The sequence below is a fragment of the Rhinolophus ferrumequinum genome, chromosome 8 (genome assembly GCF_004115265.2).
Source record: "Rhinolophus ferrumequinum isolate MPI-CBG mRhiFer1 chromosome 8, mRhiFer1_v1.p, whole genome shotgun sequence".
Lineage (NCBI taxonomy): Eukaryota > Metazoa > Chordata > Mammalia > Chiroptera > Rhinolophidae > Rhinolophus > Rhinolophus ferrumequinum.
In genome coordinates this window covers 75,523,876-75,543,727 of record NC_046291.1, presented here as the reverse complement: position 1 = coordinate 75,543,727, position 19,852 = coordinate 75,523,876, and the positions used below count along the sequence as shown (strand labels likewise).

The window sequence follows — 19,852 nt, the reverse complement described above, 5'->3', positions numbered from 1 at the left end:
AGAGACCCTAAAACAGAGTTTAACATGCAGAGTATTTATTAGGGATCAACCCCTAGGGAAGGGAGTGGGTGGGAGCGTGATTGGGCAGAAGAAGAAATTGAGATATGGACCCAACTTAGTCTCAGCCAACTCCACAGGGAGCTCTGGATCCATTCAGTCCATTGTCCCACAGTGGGAGGAATTGTTCTAGACGGCCAAGAAAAATGGTATTGTTTTCTTTAACTTCAACTATCCATAGTATAAACCAGATCAAAATTACATTCTATTTTAAACTCCTCTCACCAGTTCTGTTCAAACTGGGTACATGTTGGAGACTCATTGTCAGATAGTACATGGGTAGGAAAGGCACCCTGCACAATTGCAGGTCCCTCACAAGCTCTCAGGAAATATTATGTCTCCTCATCTCTGCCTTCATGTTCTCATTATTGCAAAGCAGATCTGAAACTCTGGTGTGTGAGAAATATAATTATTGTGCCATAACCGAAACAAAGTTCTCTGTCAAAGCCTATTCTTTTAAATGATTTCAATCTAGTTGATTCAAAGTGACTTCTAGACATTTTCTGGTCCATTTCTAGTTCTGGGGGGCTACATGTGGCCCAAGCATTTGGTGGAGGGCAGGAAGCACATCAATTTCTACAGTATTTCAATAAATATTTATTGAGCACCTAGTGCTATGAGCCAAATACTAATCTTGATCTAGATATACTGGCTTAAACAAAAACAAAGTTCTGATGCTTGAGATGTTTACATTCTACTGAAGAAAGACAATAAGGCAGATAAGCAGAGTAGAAAGTGTCTGGCTTACGTCACCTGTCCAGGTGGGTGTTCATTCTCTTCTGGGTTATTTTTTATTTATTTTTTTTTTTGTCATCATCCCCAACTTTGAATACCAGGTCTGGGTTTCAGTCACTATTCAGGCAGAACTCTGTAAAGCTATCCTAATGCCACTTTTGCCTGCATATACCATGCAGTGATTCCTAGTTAGCTATTTCTAGCATACTAAACACGAGTAACTCCGGAATCTTGCTATATCCCTAGGTTTTCCCCAAGGAGAAGATGGTCCATCTGATCTCAGAATCCTCAGACCTTCTAACAGCCTGTATCCCCAGGGAAGTGGGGTGGAAAGGGGCCAGGACTCACCTCTCCATGGGACATCACCAAAGTCTTAGCTCTCTTCAAACGAGCTCTTCTTCTCCTAGTCCAGAAAATCTTTCTTTAATCTGGCAGCAAGGTAGCCTGGCTCTTCATCTACCTTCCAATTTATTGCTTAGGCATTAGCTGCAACTCTGAGTTCTTAAACGCTTACGCTTTTGAAACTCAAAAGTACAGTCCTTAGCCGTTCAAATGCCCTAGCTTGCAAAAATCCAAAGCACTTTCTCTGCTTTGCTGCTGTACCATCCCTCCACTAAGGTCAAAAAATGCTGCTGACTACATCTTGGGGAAAGGCAAGAGGTACAAGGAAGGGAGGGGAAGAAACTTCAGTTATTATACATTATCCTACCTCGTCTCAAATGACAGTTTGACTTCCCTAGAATGTCCATTCTTTCATCATTAATCTGGGAGCCTAGGCCATATTTTAAATGTCATTCAACTCGTCATTTAATACAGGAATCTCAGACATATCTAAATGCCTCCTGATAGAGAACTCATGGCCTTTTTATTTAATAACCTTGATAGATTCCCCCAGTACCTTTCCAGTGTTCAAATGGAAAAGTTTATACCAACCAAATAGTAATAATAGTAGTAATAGCTAAGTGATGGGATTATGAGAGATTTTTATTTTCTATTTTGATTTGTCTGCATTTTCTAAACTTTCTATAATAAATATGAATCATTTGAAGCATCCTAGTCTGTTTTCCCAACTCTTATTCTTCACGGGGAGGTGTTCTCTGGGCCAGTTCCAGACACTGGATTTGCAAGAGGACATTTGACTTTTTCTTCCATATCATGGCTTTTTGCACTCCATCATCATGACTTTTCTAATGATTCCTTTTCCAAATCAAACTCCTTCAGCTCTTTGCTCCACCATTGAGGAAAGCGTCCCTCTGTGGGCACATTTACCTTGGTGCTATCCAAGTGTCTCTTGGTGTGAGGCAGTGTCTCTCTTAAAGTCAAGTCATTGTAAAAAGTATCTAAAACTTAATTTTCCTTAGGAAGTAAAATTGATGATGGACAATTGAATGGCAATACCCAAATTGCAACTTTTTTTTTCCCCCAGCTATTCTAGGACCTTTTAAACAGAGACAATTTTCAAGTAACTGCTGAAGGTTTGATGTAGACTCCCTCTGTGGGAAGTGAAATAGCTACTCTCTTTACCTATGTGGACAGGAAAATTTTTAAAAAAGAGGTTGATGAATTCTGACTTTGCATATTGACGGTGTTCCTATTAGTTTTATCTAACATCATAAGGCAAATATTTAAGTTCTATATTTTCACTAATATCTTATAATTAGGTGCCTTATTCTACTTGGCCTAATTAATGCTGATCCATGCACCACCTCCAATATTCTATATAAAATTTTACTGGCACATACTAGATTTTTAACGGACTTATTGAACAGATTCGGGTAGAAAATAATGACAGTCGTATAATTTTTTTCCTTTCTAAAAATACTGCCATCAGGTAATATATTTTCTAGCCGTTCTCCCCTACATCCAGGGCGAGTCTTCCAGGATGCTCTTATTATAAGTAGTGCTGGCAGGTCAGCAGGGCTCAGGAATAAAAACTAAGACTTCTTTTACTGCTGTCATGATCAAATGTGGGTGGCTAAAACCATTTTAAAGTTTGAGAGAAAACACCTAAGGGAAACCACAGCTGAAATTCTCAACCTGTCTTACTCATGGTGCATGCAGTTCCATTCCCAATGAGAAATAAGTGCTTTCAGAAGTTTAAAACACTGTGTGAATCTGGAGATAAAGGTAATATGTATTCATTTGGCTTTTTGTCCACCTGAACACCCTTCTCATTTTTGTAAATATATCCTAGGATGTGAATTAGGTGATTAAAAAATAAAAAATGTCACCCAAAACTTCTTGCTGACTCTCTGACTCACTTCTCTCCCAAGTCTTCCTCAGGTACCAGGCCTTACAATTAGGGAGCCCTTAATTTCAAATGCAAAATTCTTAAGTCTTAGTTATTTGGTTGAAAAATATCTATATCCCAGAATAATAAAGATCTTCATCTTAATCTAGGTGCTTCCACTTACAATGTGGCTTTGATCAAATTGTCAATTTCTTTAGGCTCACTTTGTCCATTTGAAAAAAATTCATCTGAAAATTTTCTTTCACACCTGAAAAAGAAAATGGGAGGGGGGATATTCCTAACATATATTAAAGTTACAATGATTTAAACAGCAAAGGACTAGTTCAGACTACACACAGAACTATCAGCAGAGTAGGATGTACCAAGTGTGTGTATTATGACTGTAGGAAACTGCACAAAAATGTAGCATTACAAATAAATGGAGAATGGGCGATTTATGCAACAAATGTTATTGGAAAAATTAGCTAGCTTTTGGAGAAAAATTAATTTAGATTACCATCACATTTCACACAATAAAATATATTTAAGATGAATTAGAGGATATGAAAATGAAATAATTTTTAAAAACTTGGAGAAAATGTTGATAATATTTATATAATCTCTTTCAATGGATGCATTTTATAATAACAAAAACAATGGTAGAAATTCCAAAAGAAATAGTGCTAGATATGAACGCATAAAAGTTTAAATAAATAAAATTAAGGAACAAAAGAATTAAGAGAATATAATTACAACAAAAATAATGAAATGTTATGCTTCTTAATAAATAAACAATTCAAAAATCTATATATGGAAGGATATTCATCGTAGCATTGTCTATAATAGAAAAGAAGTAGAAGCAACCTAAAAGAGCCCCAGCAGGGAAATGGTTAAATAAATTAAGGTATATCTATACTATGAAATTTAACAACTTTTTTTAAAAGGATGAAGTATTTTTATATGTACTGACTTGGAAAGATGCCCATGATATATATTTAAGGGGGAAAACAGCAAATTGTAACATGTTATGTATTTTTTATCTCACTTTTTTAAAAGAAAAAAATATATATGAAGATAGGTAGATGGATAGATAGATAGCAAAACATCTAGAAGGAACACTCATCTGTTAATTATAGTTATCATGAAGATCATGAAGGAGTTTGAATAGGAAGCAGGAGGATTTTTTTGGTTTTTTTTGTGTGTTTTTTTTTGTTTGTTTTTTCCCTTAGGTTGATCCGGTCTTTATTTTAAAGACTCATCAGAAAAGGTTTATGATCTATCTGAGAAAAACAGTTTGGATAGTAATTTAGAGCAAATTATATTAGATGTATGTTGAATATTCAGATCAATATGATTAGCATGCATGATTCAGAACATGATCTCTTTAGACTTCTTTCATGATCTGAAGTCCCATTTTCCTTCCCTTTTCCTTCTTTTGTTATACTGTCTCTTTTCTCCTGATTAGTACATTTTTTTCAAAGACTATGTATTAGTTTTATTATACAAAATAAATAAAATGGATTAAACAAACAATGATAAACTCTCAATAGGCAAAGGGCAGAAGATATGAACAGCTATTCACAGAAGAGAAAAATGTCTGCTTTTGTTTTTTTTTACTTTTTCCTCTTTTCCTAAACTCAAGGAACCCTAAATTCAAAGAATGACAGTCCATTTTACACCTATCAAATTGGCAATTATTTTAAAAGGAATAATACCAAATGATAATGATTACAGGACTACATATTACATGTAGTGGAATGGAATGTGCGAACTGATCTCATATCATCATATTTTAAGAAAAGAAGAGACATAACTTATGATCTAGTGCAAGTTCTCAAAGTGTGGCCTCCAGACCAGCAGTATCACAACATGGGAACTTGTAAGGGAAGCAAATTCTCATATCCCTCTCCAGATTCACTGAATCATTAATCTGGGGGGTAAAGCCCAGCAATTTGTTTCAACATGGCTTCCAAATTATTCTCATGAACAGTAAAGTTTGAGAATCATTGATCTAGTTGTTACGTACATTTCTACTATTTTACCCTAAGGCAGGATTTCTCAACAGCAGCGCTATTGACATATTGAGTTGGATAATTCTTTGTTGTGAGGGGCTGTCCTATGATTGTAGAATATTTAGCCACATCTTTTGCTTCTACCCACTGGATGCCAGTAGCGACTCCCGCCCCACCCACCCTTCCCCTCCACCACCACTGTCATGACAATCAAAAATGTCTACAGCAATTGCCAAATGCCTCATGGAGCGAGGAGGGGAGGGCAAAATTGCCCCTGGTTGGGAACCATTGCCTAAAGCAATACTCCAAAATGTAGAGGAAGAATATATGGAAAGATTTTTTTGTATGTCAATTTCACTTATACTAAGAAATCATAGGGTACAACCCATTTTGTCCCATATAAGGCAATAAGTAAATAATAAATATGATCAAAAAATACAGTGAGTGTTTAAATTAAAAATATTTATTCTACAGTAAAAGACACATTGCCATTAATCCCCCTCAAGATACTCCCCCTCGCTTCAAACACACTTATCCCATTGTTCTTGTCACTTTCTGAAGCAGTTCTGGAAATTCTCTTTCATGTCTTTAGTTGCGCTGTCGTGGCTGCCTCAATGTCCTGAATCAATTCAAAACGTTTACCTTTCATGGTCATTTTGACTTTAGGGAAGAGCCAGAAGTCACACGGTGCCAGGTCTTGTGAATAAGGTGATGAGGACACACTGTAATGTTTTTATTTGACAGAAATTTCCGTATACCAGAAGCAATGTGTGACACAGAGCATTGTCATGATGGAGGATGATTTAAGGCTCACTTTAAAACACACCTTCTCTTAACCTTAGCTGACACCCAGCTCACTGCACAGAATAAATTGAAACGTCACAAACTGTTATTAAGGTTCAATGCACTGCTTCCCGTTTTGAAGATCCCTACCTTTCCATTGGATGGCAGTTGACAGCAGCATTCACCATATTTTGTGATCACCATGGAAAGGCTTGGTATCACACATCGCCTCTGGCCACACTATCCCCTTCTCTAGTCTTACATGCATCAAGCACAGCCTCACCACTGGGGCGTTCTACCTACTTTTTCCTGCCTAGAGTTCTCCTTCCCCAGTTGTGTGTACCTAAGCAGGTCTCTGCCCCAGTGTTCTTTCCTTAGGAAGGACTTCTGAGTGCCTTGTCTGCTATGTGTAGCACTTCCCACCACTCCCTGCTCATGAGAATTATCTGTGGACGATATTATCTGCAGCCAGCCAGGCCCCACCCATACTAAGCAAACCAAAATCTCTGGGGATGGATTTGAGGACATTCAGATTTCTTTTAAAAGGTCCCCAGGGTCAGTAGAAGAACAACTACTACTCTTTTTCTTTGTTTTTCTTGATGTACTTCAGTGCCTGGAATCACATTATATATCGTTTAATGTATTGGTCATTGTCTGGTTCTCCTGCTAGATTCTAAGCTTCATATAGGAGAGGACTTTATCTATTTTACTCATTGCACTGTCCCCGAGACCCATAACAGTGTCCAACATCTAGTAGGTACTCAACAGATTTTTGTGAATGAATAATTGTTACATTGAATTACTGCTAATGGTTACTGGTGGATTTTTTCTTCTCTAAACTTTTAAAATTCTCTTGAATCGGATGTATTACTTTATAATCAGAAAAAAGAAATTAAAACTGATTTTTAAATCTATCTTTGAAATTGTGATCTATTTGAAGCAAGTGATTAGCACATAATAGATATTCAACAAGTAGTAATAACTATTAGAGTTCCTTTTTGATGTTATCTATGTAAGGGATTCCATTATGATATCCCAGTTTATCGATGGTTGTTGTCACATTATAGAATACATATTTCAACTAGAAATAAGTCACTTTGAAGCCTATGGGCTATTCACTCTTTTTATTTTATCAGTCCTCTTATCAGACTGAGTATTGCTTTAAAAGATACGTTAGAATCTCCTTATAATGACCAATCAATAAAAATCTGAAATAAGTGAATAACTGAAAATGTTTCAATCTTCAGCATTGAAATCAGTGCAAAGAGGTTATTTAATAAATGCAAAGAATAAGGCCATGTCAGCTATGAATATACAATTGCCATATAATGCTCCTCTTCCATAATGAGCTTTGAGAGAATTACACACACATGGCTTTAAAGATTATTGAAAAGCAAAAATGTCTACATAACAATAATTCCCATTTAGGAGGATAGTTGTTAACTTATTTTAGAAAATAATAATATTATATTTGGATATAAAATTAAAGACTTTACAATTACTTAAACCAGTTAATTTATAAATTAACATATGCAAATTACCAGTAAATGACCACCTGTCATGCAGGGTGGCAGGCTGGGTCTCTGGTCCCGCTCCCCACATAAGAACACAGGATATGGTGGGGCCAAAAAGGAACACCCACGGAGCCATAGATAGGGGAGTCATACCACTATATTCTCACTGGCGGCTGGGTTGGAGACACAGGAAGAAGGAGCAACACTATCCGCAACCTGCCGTCCACTTCTCTCTGCCAACCAACCTCACTTGCTAGCTGCAATCTGCTCTTGCTAGCTCAGTCACCAGCTTCTTGCTAGCCCCCATTTTTCTGCTAGCCGAGCCACAGCAGTTATATTAGTGGCCAATGGCTCACTGGTTACAGCTGACGGCCAACTAGCTACAGCTGATGGCCATCCAATCACAGTTGATGGCCATTTACTACCTGAGCCAGCACCTTTCCAAGTGAGGGCAAGAGCCTGGAAACTGCACTCCTGGCTCTGTCCCCACACCACCTTAAAACACATTAATGTTAAGTACAAAAACACTGGTGACTGCTCTTCTGCTTTTGCAATATTTGAAGATTTTTCTGACATACAGTCATGACCTTAAGGGAAAAGGTAGAATTCCTGCTAAGTCCCCCAATCCTAGTTTTTTTTTAAAAAAGTCCAGTATAGTTAGCAGTACAGTTTGGCAAATTAAAGGTAGGCAAGAATATAGTTAGCATGAATTCCCCCCCAAAGTAGCTATAGAACATATGTAGGAAACCAAAGTTGAGCACATTGAAAATGTATTCTATTTTTAACAGCCTCTTTCACTTAAGTGCTCAGAGTCACAAGTTGACATTTCACATACAGTGGCTGAGCTGTATTTTGCAAGCCAGGTGTGACCTGACGGCAAGAGTATATTTACCACCACATTCTCCCCATTCAAGTTAAACCACCTTGGTTATGTGTGTCGGAAAATCATAGCATTACAGAGATAGGGAAGAAAACACTTTTAATACACTTCCAATAACTTGAGAGTTGTCCTGCAGGCAATTATGTGGCTTTCAACTTCCTTTCAAGTCACTATGGTAACAGTAAAGCACAAACTTAAAAGGAAGTTTGCATCCATGTATCTGTTTAGAGCTGGACTATTATTAAATGCGTTGGTCTTCTTAATTCAGCATTAATTTTGAGTTTTGTACTAAAGCTGTCTTTCAGTTTGAGTCATTTGGCTGTGATTTGAAGCAACTAAGGAATTTTTTTGAGTTAGCAATTCAGCTCACTCTTGGAAAAACTTACCCAGCATAAGGCAGCGAGGGTTTTTTTGTCTGGGGTCCAACATCTGTAGCATTGGATTATAGATTGTTTCTAAAATAATCTTAAATTAATGGATCATTGCTCCTTCCACTTGGGCCCGACAAAAAGTAGCTCTGGCATTTCCTCTCCTTTTTACGCTGTAAACTGTATATCACCCTTTTAAGCTCTTGCCAGAAAAATGAATTCTTACCCACTTCAAGATTTTATAAACTTGAATTTTGCTTAGCGGTATAAGAATTCCTTTTACAATGAATATACATCAAGTGCTATTTCATGAACAAATTCATAAAATCGTAATTATTTTTGTCAGGCTATTTTAAACTAAGCAGTATTAATAAATAGCCTTTTTCAAGAGTTATGTTTTGGGTTCTTTTTCCTATTAGTCAAGCATTCACAGGCACTAAACTTTTGAGCTCTTCATGTTGCTTAGCATAAGGTATCTTTGCTCTAAGGATTTCTTAGGAGTAAATTAATGGTGAGTAAACAAACATGTAGAAGAATTTCCAAATATTGATCTAAGGTCTAAATGTTTTTGCACTTTCTTACCCATCCATCAATTCCCTGTATGTTAATCTCTCAGCCGTGTCTTAGCTCTCACCATTCCCCTTCAGATGTGTTCTTTCGCCTTTTGGCTTTTGTTTTGTCATAGAAGGAGCATTTCTGTCATGTCTTTGCTAGATACATGTTAAATTGTAGCTCAAATTTTACAACACTGTCACGTAATCTAAGGCCTAATAAAATCTAAGCCCTACCAGGTGGGTGGAACCTGCCAAGAATGACCATAGTCTAACCTCTTAAGTTAGTTGCTATGGACTTTGAAGCCAGGGTGGCATAGGAGGGTAATATTTTATTTAACCAGCCCTTAGCAAAGCAACTAAAGAGACATTTTCTTGTTGTCCCTAAGGAGAATCTACAACATTCAAGTAAGTTAGGGAACACATGAGTCACACAGAGAAAAGCAAAACTACTTTCTATAGGACTTGTCAGAGCCTTTATAATGCTATTGTGTAGTTTGACTTTTTAAGAACAAAGTGGCATACAGTTTTCTTCAAAAGTTATTTTACTCCAGAACGCTATTTTTTTGAAGTATATTATAAAAATGGTGTTTTGCAGGACTCACTTTCATGAGGGCTGTCCTGGAGGTATTGCCAAACCCATAGTAAAAATGGATTCGGTTTCTGAATCAGATCCTCTCCCCGCTTCCAATAATACAACTCAACTTCATTTTAAGCTACTAGAAGTACAACTTAACTGCTTAGGAGTGTTTTCTGTCTAAAAACTAGGTTGAATTTGTTTTCATGCAGGGCTGTTATTTCTTTCAATAGCCTATGTTTCTCCTCTACATATGTTTTACTAGTTGAAGATTTCAGAAATAGTGGCACATGCAGTGCCCTGCTGGTCTCCACAGTGAGAGCAGAAATTATGATATCTAGTGATTTAAGGTAAAAAAAACAAACAACAACAACAAAACAACTAAGAGTTAAATAATTTTGTAGGGTAGTAGTAGTCTAGCTATAGTTTGACATTGTGGTTGACTTCCTTTGTGGTCCTAAATCAACCACTGAACTATTTAAGAGTCTATTGAGATAGAGAGTAGGTAAGTTCACATTTATATAATGAAGTTTATAACAGCATTAATACATTTTCCCAGACATCCCCAGTTTGGGGGTCTGCTTTGCTAGAAATATCTATCCCTGCTGTCTATTAGAAAGGGGTCTAATGTAATTTAAATGTTGACAACAAAACAGATTTGCCTCGCTACATGAATTATATAGTTTAGTAGTTAGTGATTTCTACCCCAAATTAGTCTTCACTTTCAGTATCTTTTCTAACCTAAAGATTGATGGGTTTCTCAATATACCAATTACTGGTTGGTTGATATTCAGAACATAAATTGCTAATGAAATATATATATATATATATATATATATATATATATATATATATATCACAAGCACACATTTTATAACAGTGAATAACATAGAATGTATTTTATATAACACACTTTTTTTCCTTTCTTAACTACATTTGATTTTTCTAAGAGTTATTGCAAGTAACTTGATTTTCCCAACTTAGGAAAAAATTCCAAGCTGCTAAGAAAATTTAACCTGCAGTAATGCAAATAGAAAAAAAAATACAAAACTTTATGTCATTTAGTAAAATCTGTTTATAACAAGATTATTTTAAAGTACTCATAAGTTAAAGCCAGTTTTATTAAAATCAGATGGAAAGTGTGGAGAGAAATGGACACAAAGTATACCGGTTTCAGATGGAATGATTGTTCCATATTTACATACGCAAAGAAAGCACCAGTGAACATTTTTTCTATAGGAAATTTAGGAAACTGATGCACTGGCAAAAATCCATTACAGGAGTTCTCTTCCATGACCCACTGGCTAAGATAAAGAACCCTTTCCCAAAAGCAGGTGCTGACATGCAGCTCTAGCTGCCTCCTGTCCATTTTATTTAAACTCGGTCTTGGTTTTTTCCTCTAGATTTGGCCCGACTCTGGATTCTAAGCCAGGCCTTTGGCTGAGAAGGAAAAATATAAAGAACTCTGGGGAAATTGAAATATAGTCCCATTTCAGCCTTCTTTCTCTCCCCCAATGGCCTGAGTCTAACCTGCTGTATCTTTCCAGTATGCCCTGGAGAGCTCAATCACCCCTCCTGTACCCAAGTTCCTCTAGATGCTATAGACCTCGTCCAGCTTCTGCCCCAGAACCTCCTGACAGCCACAACTGCCCCTCCAACAATCAGCTCTTGGACCTCCCTTGATTTCTAGCCTCACCTTTGTGAGTTTGAAGCAATTCTGGTTACCAGCTATCCCAAATTTCACTGTCCCTGCTACCAACCAAAATTACAATCACGATTAAGTAGGAAAAATATATTCAATCCTCAATCTATCTTTCTGTCATCCCTTTCCCCTTTCAGTCTCCCTGGAATCCAGGTTCTAATGTTCTTCCTCTACACTGTACGCCAAGATGCCCTATGTCAGTCCTTCACCTTCAAACTTTCAACACTCTCTAGCTGTTGATTCTCCCTTCTCCATACCCTATGACCTCTGAGCCCTGCTCTTTGCTAGATAAATCTTATCAACTTTGACCTTTGCTATTCGTGAGTGATGTTCTTAAAGCAACTTTTACTTAATAAGCACTCAATTAATTGATTAGTTATGTTATTTCTCTCCATATTTGCCTTTTAACAATGTGTGTGTGTGTTGTGTGTGTGTTGTGTGGAGTCATTAAAGGAACTGGTATCACAAAAAGGTATCACTTTAAAACCAAAAGAGAAAACCTGTTTTCCTTCACAGTGAATCTTACTAATAACTTTTATAATAAAGTTATTATTTTAAGGCTCAAGACAGACCTTAAAGCAAGGTCAACAGGGAAGGTCAATGTTAAGGCCCACTCCATATGCCCCGACTCCAGGACAGGATGTTTAAGTCATCCTATTGACTTGGTAAATGTAGCAACAGTGTGGCATAGTTTCTTATATTCCAAAGGAAACTTTAAACTTGGCGTCTCAGATAACTCATGGGTGCTCTAAAAATATGAGACTCCCTTCCAGAAATGTAGCCATGCCAACAACACTCACAGGTACAAATGCTCTCCATTTAAAGCAGAAGGAAAGTGAAAATGGGAGGCAGAATATCTTGAATATTCAGTCCAAATTTGAGAGCCGTTTTTGTCCACAATAAATCTATTGGAACCAGGCTGTCAATCACAATTCTTCAGTGAGGAATAAAAATTCAGATCCTCTTCAAATTTCCAGGTGTAAAATAAATAAGTCATGGAGATGTAATGTACAGCATAAAGAACGTAGTCAATAATATTGTAATAAGTGCTCGCTTCGGCAGCACATATACTAAAATAATATTGTAATAATGTTATAGATGGTTACTAGACGTACACGGTGATCACTTCTTCAGGTATATAAATGTTGAATAACTATGGTATACCCCTGAAACTAATGTAATATTGTATGTTAGCTATCTTTTAATGAACAAAATTTTAAAGCAAAAAATTCAGAGCCTCTTATGGAAGGATCTGATGATAAGCACGTGGAGGAGGACAGAGTGAAAAATCATCCCAGTTATTAAGCATAGCAGGTCATAACACAGAACACGGCAATGATGCTTCCACGGACATGGGAATCGGGCTGCCTGGGTTTGAAGCTCCGCTGTATGTGATATCAGGTACTTCACCACTCCTGGCCTCATTCGTACAATGGGCTGAATAATAGAAGCTACCGCATGAGGTTGTTATGAGGATTAAGTGAGATAATAAAATTGCTTAGAATAATACTTGGTTATTATTGATATTGATCAGGTCAAGGACATTTTGCTGACCATGAATTTGTGCTATGGGGAGTCACAGATAGACAGCTTTGGTGCTTCTCAATCTCTCTCAGGAGAGAGAAGGCATGGCCTCTTGGTTACAGAAGTGGTACTTTAAAGATTTGGGATCGTGAAGGGATAGAAACAAAGAAAGTCTTCCTCATCCTCTGTCTGGGGCTATCTACATAGGCCCAAAAAGGCCAAAGAAAGAGTCCTCCAAAGTCCAAACAGTTCCCCAATGTTCCACAATGGCTCTGATACCAGAGACCCCTCTGCCTTGCAATAAACTCTTCCTTTGCTTCACTTTGTTCTCTATGCTCATATTTCCCTTTATTTCAGGATGTCCGGTGGAATGCAGAGTTTAGTATTTCTTGGCACCCTGTCTTCCTTCTCTATGCTATCCTTATTTCCTTAATATCACTAAAACCTTACTCTTCCTAGTTTTAGGGTAAAACCAAGCGGGCTTCAATTGTAAGAAGAAGCATTATTTTTTTAAGGTCCTACATTTTTATAGGATGAGGCTTTGTTTTCTTTTTAAGAGTCCTGTGTTGAAGCAGGCAAGGCACTACTATTAATAAAACCACATCCTAAAGTTTCATTGGTATTTCAGCTCTCTGTACAGTCCTCACACAAGCAAGCATTTCTTTGATTCCAGTGGGTCTCTTTCCCTGCACAAATCCTACAAGATTTAGCATTTTATTGAGATGTGAGCTAACCTGGCTGACCAAAATGAATGTAGACACGTAGAATTTTGTCTTATACCTAAATGTCTAGAACACCTTCTCTACAATACATATCCCAATCAGCATTTTTCAGGCTCACTTTACTCACACTAATCACTAAAAATTAATTTTGTTCTCAGTCTTTATGTCTACTTTCCATTATTAATTATGCATATATTTTTCTACTTTTTGTGTATGGAGTCTTCTGTATTTTACGCATGGGCTCACCTATTTCCTCCATTGACTATAAACACTGCAAAGGCTGGGTCTTATTAACTCTCCAAAGTAATTTTTTCTGTCTAATTTACTCATTTATTCATTCCACAAACATTTATAGAGCACTAACAACAGCCAGGTACTATGGGGATAAAATGTTGTACAAGGCATCAAATTCTTCCCCAAAAGTCATAAGTTCTATTTCTAACGCATAAAGAGTAGAAGATGAAATAGTGTTGTGGTAATTGTTGTTTTTCTGGAACTAGAAAAAATTGCTTGTGTTTCATGTTGCATTTCGCCAAAGCCAATCACTGCCCTTACTTTCCTTCTTTAAATTGAAATTTAAAAAAAGAATTCAAGAACACAGAACTCTATAATTCAAAAGTAGCTACAATTTTACTTCAAACTCCAATGGAATATCTCTTTCTCTCTCTCTCTCCACAGGATAGTGGCCAAAGCCTCCAAGAACCTCATGTCCACACAAAGCTTAGGGATTGTATTTGGACCCACCCTTCTGCGAGCTGAAAATGAATCAGGGAACATGGCAATACACATGGTCTACCAAAACCAGATAGCTGAGCTCATGCTGAGTGAATACAATAAGATCTTCAGCTCAGAGGAAGACTGACAGACCAGACAAGTTACTGAACGTATTCACATCTGTCTGGATGCCTAATATTTTTACATTTCTGTAAACATATTTCTGAAATATTTTTTTCCTTTCAAGCGACAGATGCCTCATCTTGTGAAAACTTAATGATAATTTTGTATTTAAGTTCCAAACATTTGAATAAAAGAGTTGACAATATTTGCCTATATGTGTTCTACATTAACGCTTTCCGTGCTCTTCCTTCTAGCATTCTAGGCATACAGTATGCATACTCCATGATAGGCAGAGTACAGTACATACACAAAAACATTTTTAATGCTGCTCCTGGACATGGCGTGTATGGTCGTATGTGTGTAGATGTGAGTGAGTGTGAGTGTGATTGAGAGTGTGTGTAGACACAGGTGAGCCTTGTCACTACCCTGGCTGCCTCATACTCCTACTTACACATGAGTAGAACCAAAAGAGGAAGGAAGGCAGAAATTAATAATTTTCAAATAGAACAAAAGAAGTCAAGTTCTCAACCCCAATGGACACATTTCACCTTTCAAGAACATGTTTGTATGTGTAAATACTGCCCAGCTATCCGTGGTGCTATATAGTGCAATTTACAAATACATGTTGAATGGCAATTTTTCTAGAGAAAAACTGTCATTTTTCTCTAGAAAAATTGCCATTCTTTAGAAAAAAACATTTGCCACAGGATATGGTATATATACTATTTGCAGTCCCATAAACATACGGTCTTATAAATTAGAAGCAAAATTAGTGCCCTGCAATTTTGATCTTTATATTATACAGGAATTGCATGAGTGCTCATTTTTAATGTTAACATCCATTTTGAACCTTCCTCAAACTGTATATCCTTCTTTTCCCTGGCTATGTCATTTTATGTAGAATTTTTATTATGCTTCTGAGGATGCTTTATTGGTGAATTACGTTAAATCGATCTAGAAAAAAACTTTTTAAAAGGCATTTTTTTCATATGCCCTAAGGATTCCTTGACTAGACTTCGATTGCTTTATCCATTTGATGGTTAGTTTCAGTTGTCATGGATAAACAAAAGAGTAACTAACTAGAATATATCAAACATTACTTTATTTTGAAAAGTATGTTCTAGCTGAACACATCCCATACCCAGTTTGGTGAAAGTATTCTGCTGATAAAAATATAGACTTATGTTTGACAGCTTTTAAATCAAATCCAAAGAGAATAAATAAAACTAATCCAGTGTGATAAAGAATAAGTCTAGTTATCGATTTGTTCATGAAAATGAAAAATAACGCATGTAAATAAAATGCATGAAGCATGGATCCAAGAGCAAACACAGAGCAATAATGAGCTCAGAAGCACAGACTGTCTGCATAACAGGGTATATGGTCGAGGCTGAGAGTCTGCTCAAGAGACAGCCAGATGTGCGCACAGCTCCAGCATCCACAGAACTGCCTGAGGAAGAAGAGCCTTCCCCTGCCCCTCTTGAGTGTCTTCCTTTTGGCAATGGCACCAGTAAATCAGCTCATGGCCAAAAACAGAGAAACAACCACAATAAATGCTAAAGTGCGGTTTCATCAAGTGGGATGTATACACATACCACAAAACCAAGGAAAGTCACTTGAGGGAGAACCCACGCTCTAAAGTCACTGGTAACAGTGAGCTAACAGACTTGCCAGCTTTAAGTTCTTCTCATATTTAAAGTTGTATTTATGCCTTTCAGAAAAACATGGAGACGTGAAACAAGAGTTTCTGGCATTCTATTTCAAGTCCCCCTCATTTCCATGACATTCTATATTCTCAATTATCTCTTCTCCAAGATTTTAATTACTTCTCTTTTTCAAGGTGGGAGGAGTAAGTTAGTAGTTCCAGCATTAAAATCTTATTCCTTCACATGTCCATCTTTAAAGTAATTCTGGGAGCATCAGCCAGAGAGAAGCAGCACGAACAGCCAAAGAGAAGTGGCACTACCTACTCTGAGCAGGGACTCACAGCCCCTTGTCTCTGTTGCTTTCCAGATTTATAATCTTCAAAAGCACCAGCTTCTTGATTTCCAATCTGATGGGATTTAGACTGATTCAAACCCCAGCTGTGTCCTGTGCCTGCCTACTAAGGGCATTTAATCAGAGACTGTGTTTCCTCCCTCTAGGAAAAGATTTCAAGGTGCTGAGCCAACCGTCACACAATCTGACTTACACACACAAAAGGCATAAAAAGGGTTACACCCAAAGGTCACTAGATTCCATAACATCGTGAAGACAGCAATGATGGTCCTACCAACAAACTCTTCCAACTTGAAAAGCCAAGCTTGTAGGTATAGTATGTTAACTCACTAAGATAGTACATTTTATAAAACTGATCAATATTCTGCATCAAGAAGACGTGAAAAGACAATGAGCATTTCTCAATCACCTTGCTTGAGCCAGGTGCAAGTCTAGGCATTACTGATCAAATATAATATAAGACAAATAATCTTACCCTCTGCAGTTTCACAGTCCTGTAAGGGAGACAGTCACCTCCCGATTAGTTACACTTCAATACAAGATCAGGGACCACAGCCATCATGGTAACCATGGAGCCCCAGGGTTCTGCACTTAGGCATGCTCAAAAAGTATTTTTTGTCTGGTTTTATTGATCAAAAAATATTTTGAATAAATGAATGAGCAGAAGCTAGGACAGAGATATTAACAAAGTTCAGTGTTTGAGAAAGAACCATTTAAATAACAACTTGTGCCTAGGGGGTATCAGGTGAAGCTTCACTGGAAAGGTAACCTTTTCAGTCTAATCTTGACCAATGAATAAGATTAACCAGACAAAGACAAATGTAAAAGACATGCTAGGAAGCAGCAATGACATGAACAGATCTGTGAAAGACCCAATATCTCCAAGGAAAAGTCAGAAGCTCAGTCAACAGCAGATGAAGTACATACCTGGCCATTTTGGAGGATGGAGCTAGAGAAAAATGTTGGGGTCAGATGTAGGACATAATAAAATATTTAGATTTTTATCCTGTAGGCAAAAGAGATCCAATGGAGGTTGTAAAATAAGAAAGCCATAGAGAAATTTTGTTTATTAGAAAGAGAATCTCTAAATTCACCAGAGGGCAGAAGAAACAAATTACTTTGAGGACCCTGGCATTTCCTTTTGCATGTGTTTGCCTCTGTGTGTGTGTGTGTGTGTGTGTGTATACACTTTTTAACATTTTCTGGGAATGAAATGATAATCTTGTATTCTTAGGAGCATTTCTATGTTATGATGAGCAAACATTTTAAGAAATTATAACCTTAATATAGTGGAAGCACAAATCTGAAACAGTCTCCCTGAAAAATCAAGCGAGTTAGCACATCCCATTTCAGCGTGGACCTGCATAGACTTACCCACCCAGGACATGGGAAGTTGCCCCTCTTTTAACGCACACAAAAGGCTTCTTAGAGATTTATTCCATCCTATATGTTGAGAGTCTGCCTACTCAGTGTGTGCCATGCGACAGGATCATAGCTAGTACTTGAAAGCCATAGGATGGTTCTCCCTATCCAATTAGAAAACAAAGGATCCAATTAAGAAAAATTAGAAAAGCTGTTAAAAGGGAACAATCACTTGCCAATGATGCTGTCCTTACAGTTTAACACAGCCAGAAATTGACCTGTACTTCTCTTTTTCACATTTATTTTTGTAAATTATAAGTTAATCACTCTGTCAATGCCTAATTAGAAGGTCCTGCAAAGAGTTTCATCCAAAAGGACTGTCACTAAGAGTTCTGGGTCAAATTGCTATGTTGTCAAAAATAAGAAATAAAACCAAAACAATATAAACTCTCTCATGGGAAAATCAAATCTTAATACAAAACAACAAATATTTTCTTCAAACATAATAACCACATATTAATTTCTCAATTAAAATGTTTCATCTTATCTTTAGAAAATAGATGGATCTTTTTCTTTTCTCTTTCTTTAAACCAAGGGTTGTAAAGTCAAATGCTTACTAAGGCCATGCGAGTAATATAAATGAGTAAAGAGGAGCAGGCTTAAGGCATTATGAAGTGATAGCAGCTGGGGAAAACTTGAGCTCAACCTCCGGCCAAAAGGGCCGGCTTCTACACAGCTCAAGCCAACGTTGCTTATGTGGGAATGTGGGCACAGTTTGCCAGACCTTCTGATCTTTCATGAAAAGCCAGAATATCAGAAACTTCTGTGAAACCTGATTTTTAAGGGCACCTAATAAAACACATCTGAGCAGACTCAGCCCAAGCACCTCCATTTTTGTGAACTTAGTGTTAAACCTTAATGGAACAAAGCCTACTCCCTAGCAAATGATAGCACATGAAGCAAATGGTGGAGATATGTGAATGAGCCAGTGCAATGTGTCTGAGGAGAAAACAGGATGACTAAGCACTTAGGAGAACTTGCTGTTTAGGTCGTGGGCAAATTATCTACTTTATCTGGGTCTCTGTTTTCCCATCCTTAAAATAGAATAATACTTGCCTTATCTTGCCTCTTAGATCTGTCTAACGGAATCATGTGACAGAAATTAAAACATGTAATATACCATGAATCTATAAATTGTTCCTCCTAGATGTAGATGATAGACCTCCAGCCTATTGACTGACAATTAACTTTATGACCTTCTAAAGACGATGAGAAGGAAGGTTGAGACCAGACTCTAAAAAGCCTTGAATGCCATACCAAGAAGTTTTACATTACATCTGTAGTCAAGCTTGAGACCCTAAATGGTGTATAGCAGGGAAGTGACTTTATCTGAGCTATAAAGATTCACCGGGCAACTTCATAGAATAGAGTTTGAAGCAGGGAGAAATGATAAGCACCATTGCCAGACTGAAGATTGTTACAGTAGTATCATTAAAGCAGATCTGAATTCAGACAGTGCCCACAGATACAGAAATCAATATTACAGAGCATCATCCCACTGAATTTCTGAGCTGTACCCATCAACTCTTAATTATGATGCTAAGTGCAAAGCACCATTTGTTGTCACGTGGAACTCCTATAGCATGCCGGGTTAGGATAGGGGTGGATTCTGGTACTCTGACAATGACTTGGCCTTTGCCAGTAACTGTCTTAAGATATTTGGACCAAGTCATGCCCAAGTCAGATGAGTACACATGCTACCACCTTTTGCTTCCCAATGATCATAAGGTCGTTTCCATCTTGACTCTTCCCTCCTTTCTCTTTGGGCAACACTGCTCCTCTGATAACCCAGAAGACCACCAAAAGCATTAGTTCTGGAAAGATGAATTTTTATTAGTTAACATTTATATAGTGCTGATTATATGCCAAGAACTGCACTTTATATAGATAATTTTTTCATTTAATCTTCACAACTCTGTGGAGGGAGGTACTATTATTAT

The 19,852-nt window shown here is 37.2% G+C and overlaps 1 protein-coding gene across 1 annotated transcript in view; it reads left to right on the top strand.

Annotated features, from left to right (window-relative positions):
• The window catches only part of ARHGAP15 (Rho GTPase activating protein 15), a 620,743-nt gene extending 606,056 nt beyond the window's left edge, over nt 1-14,687 (top strand). The window contains 1 exon segment of the mRNA XM_033112294.1: nt 14,334-14,687. Coding sequence (XP_032968185.1) covers nt 14,334-14,517 — 184 coding nt within the window. The 3' untranslated portion in view covers nt 14,518-14,687.
• Nucleotides 14,688-19,852: the final 5,165 nt, after the last annotated feature.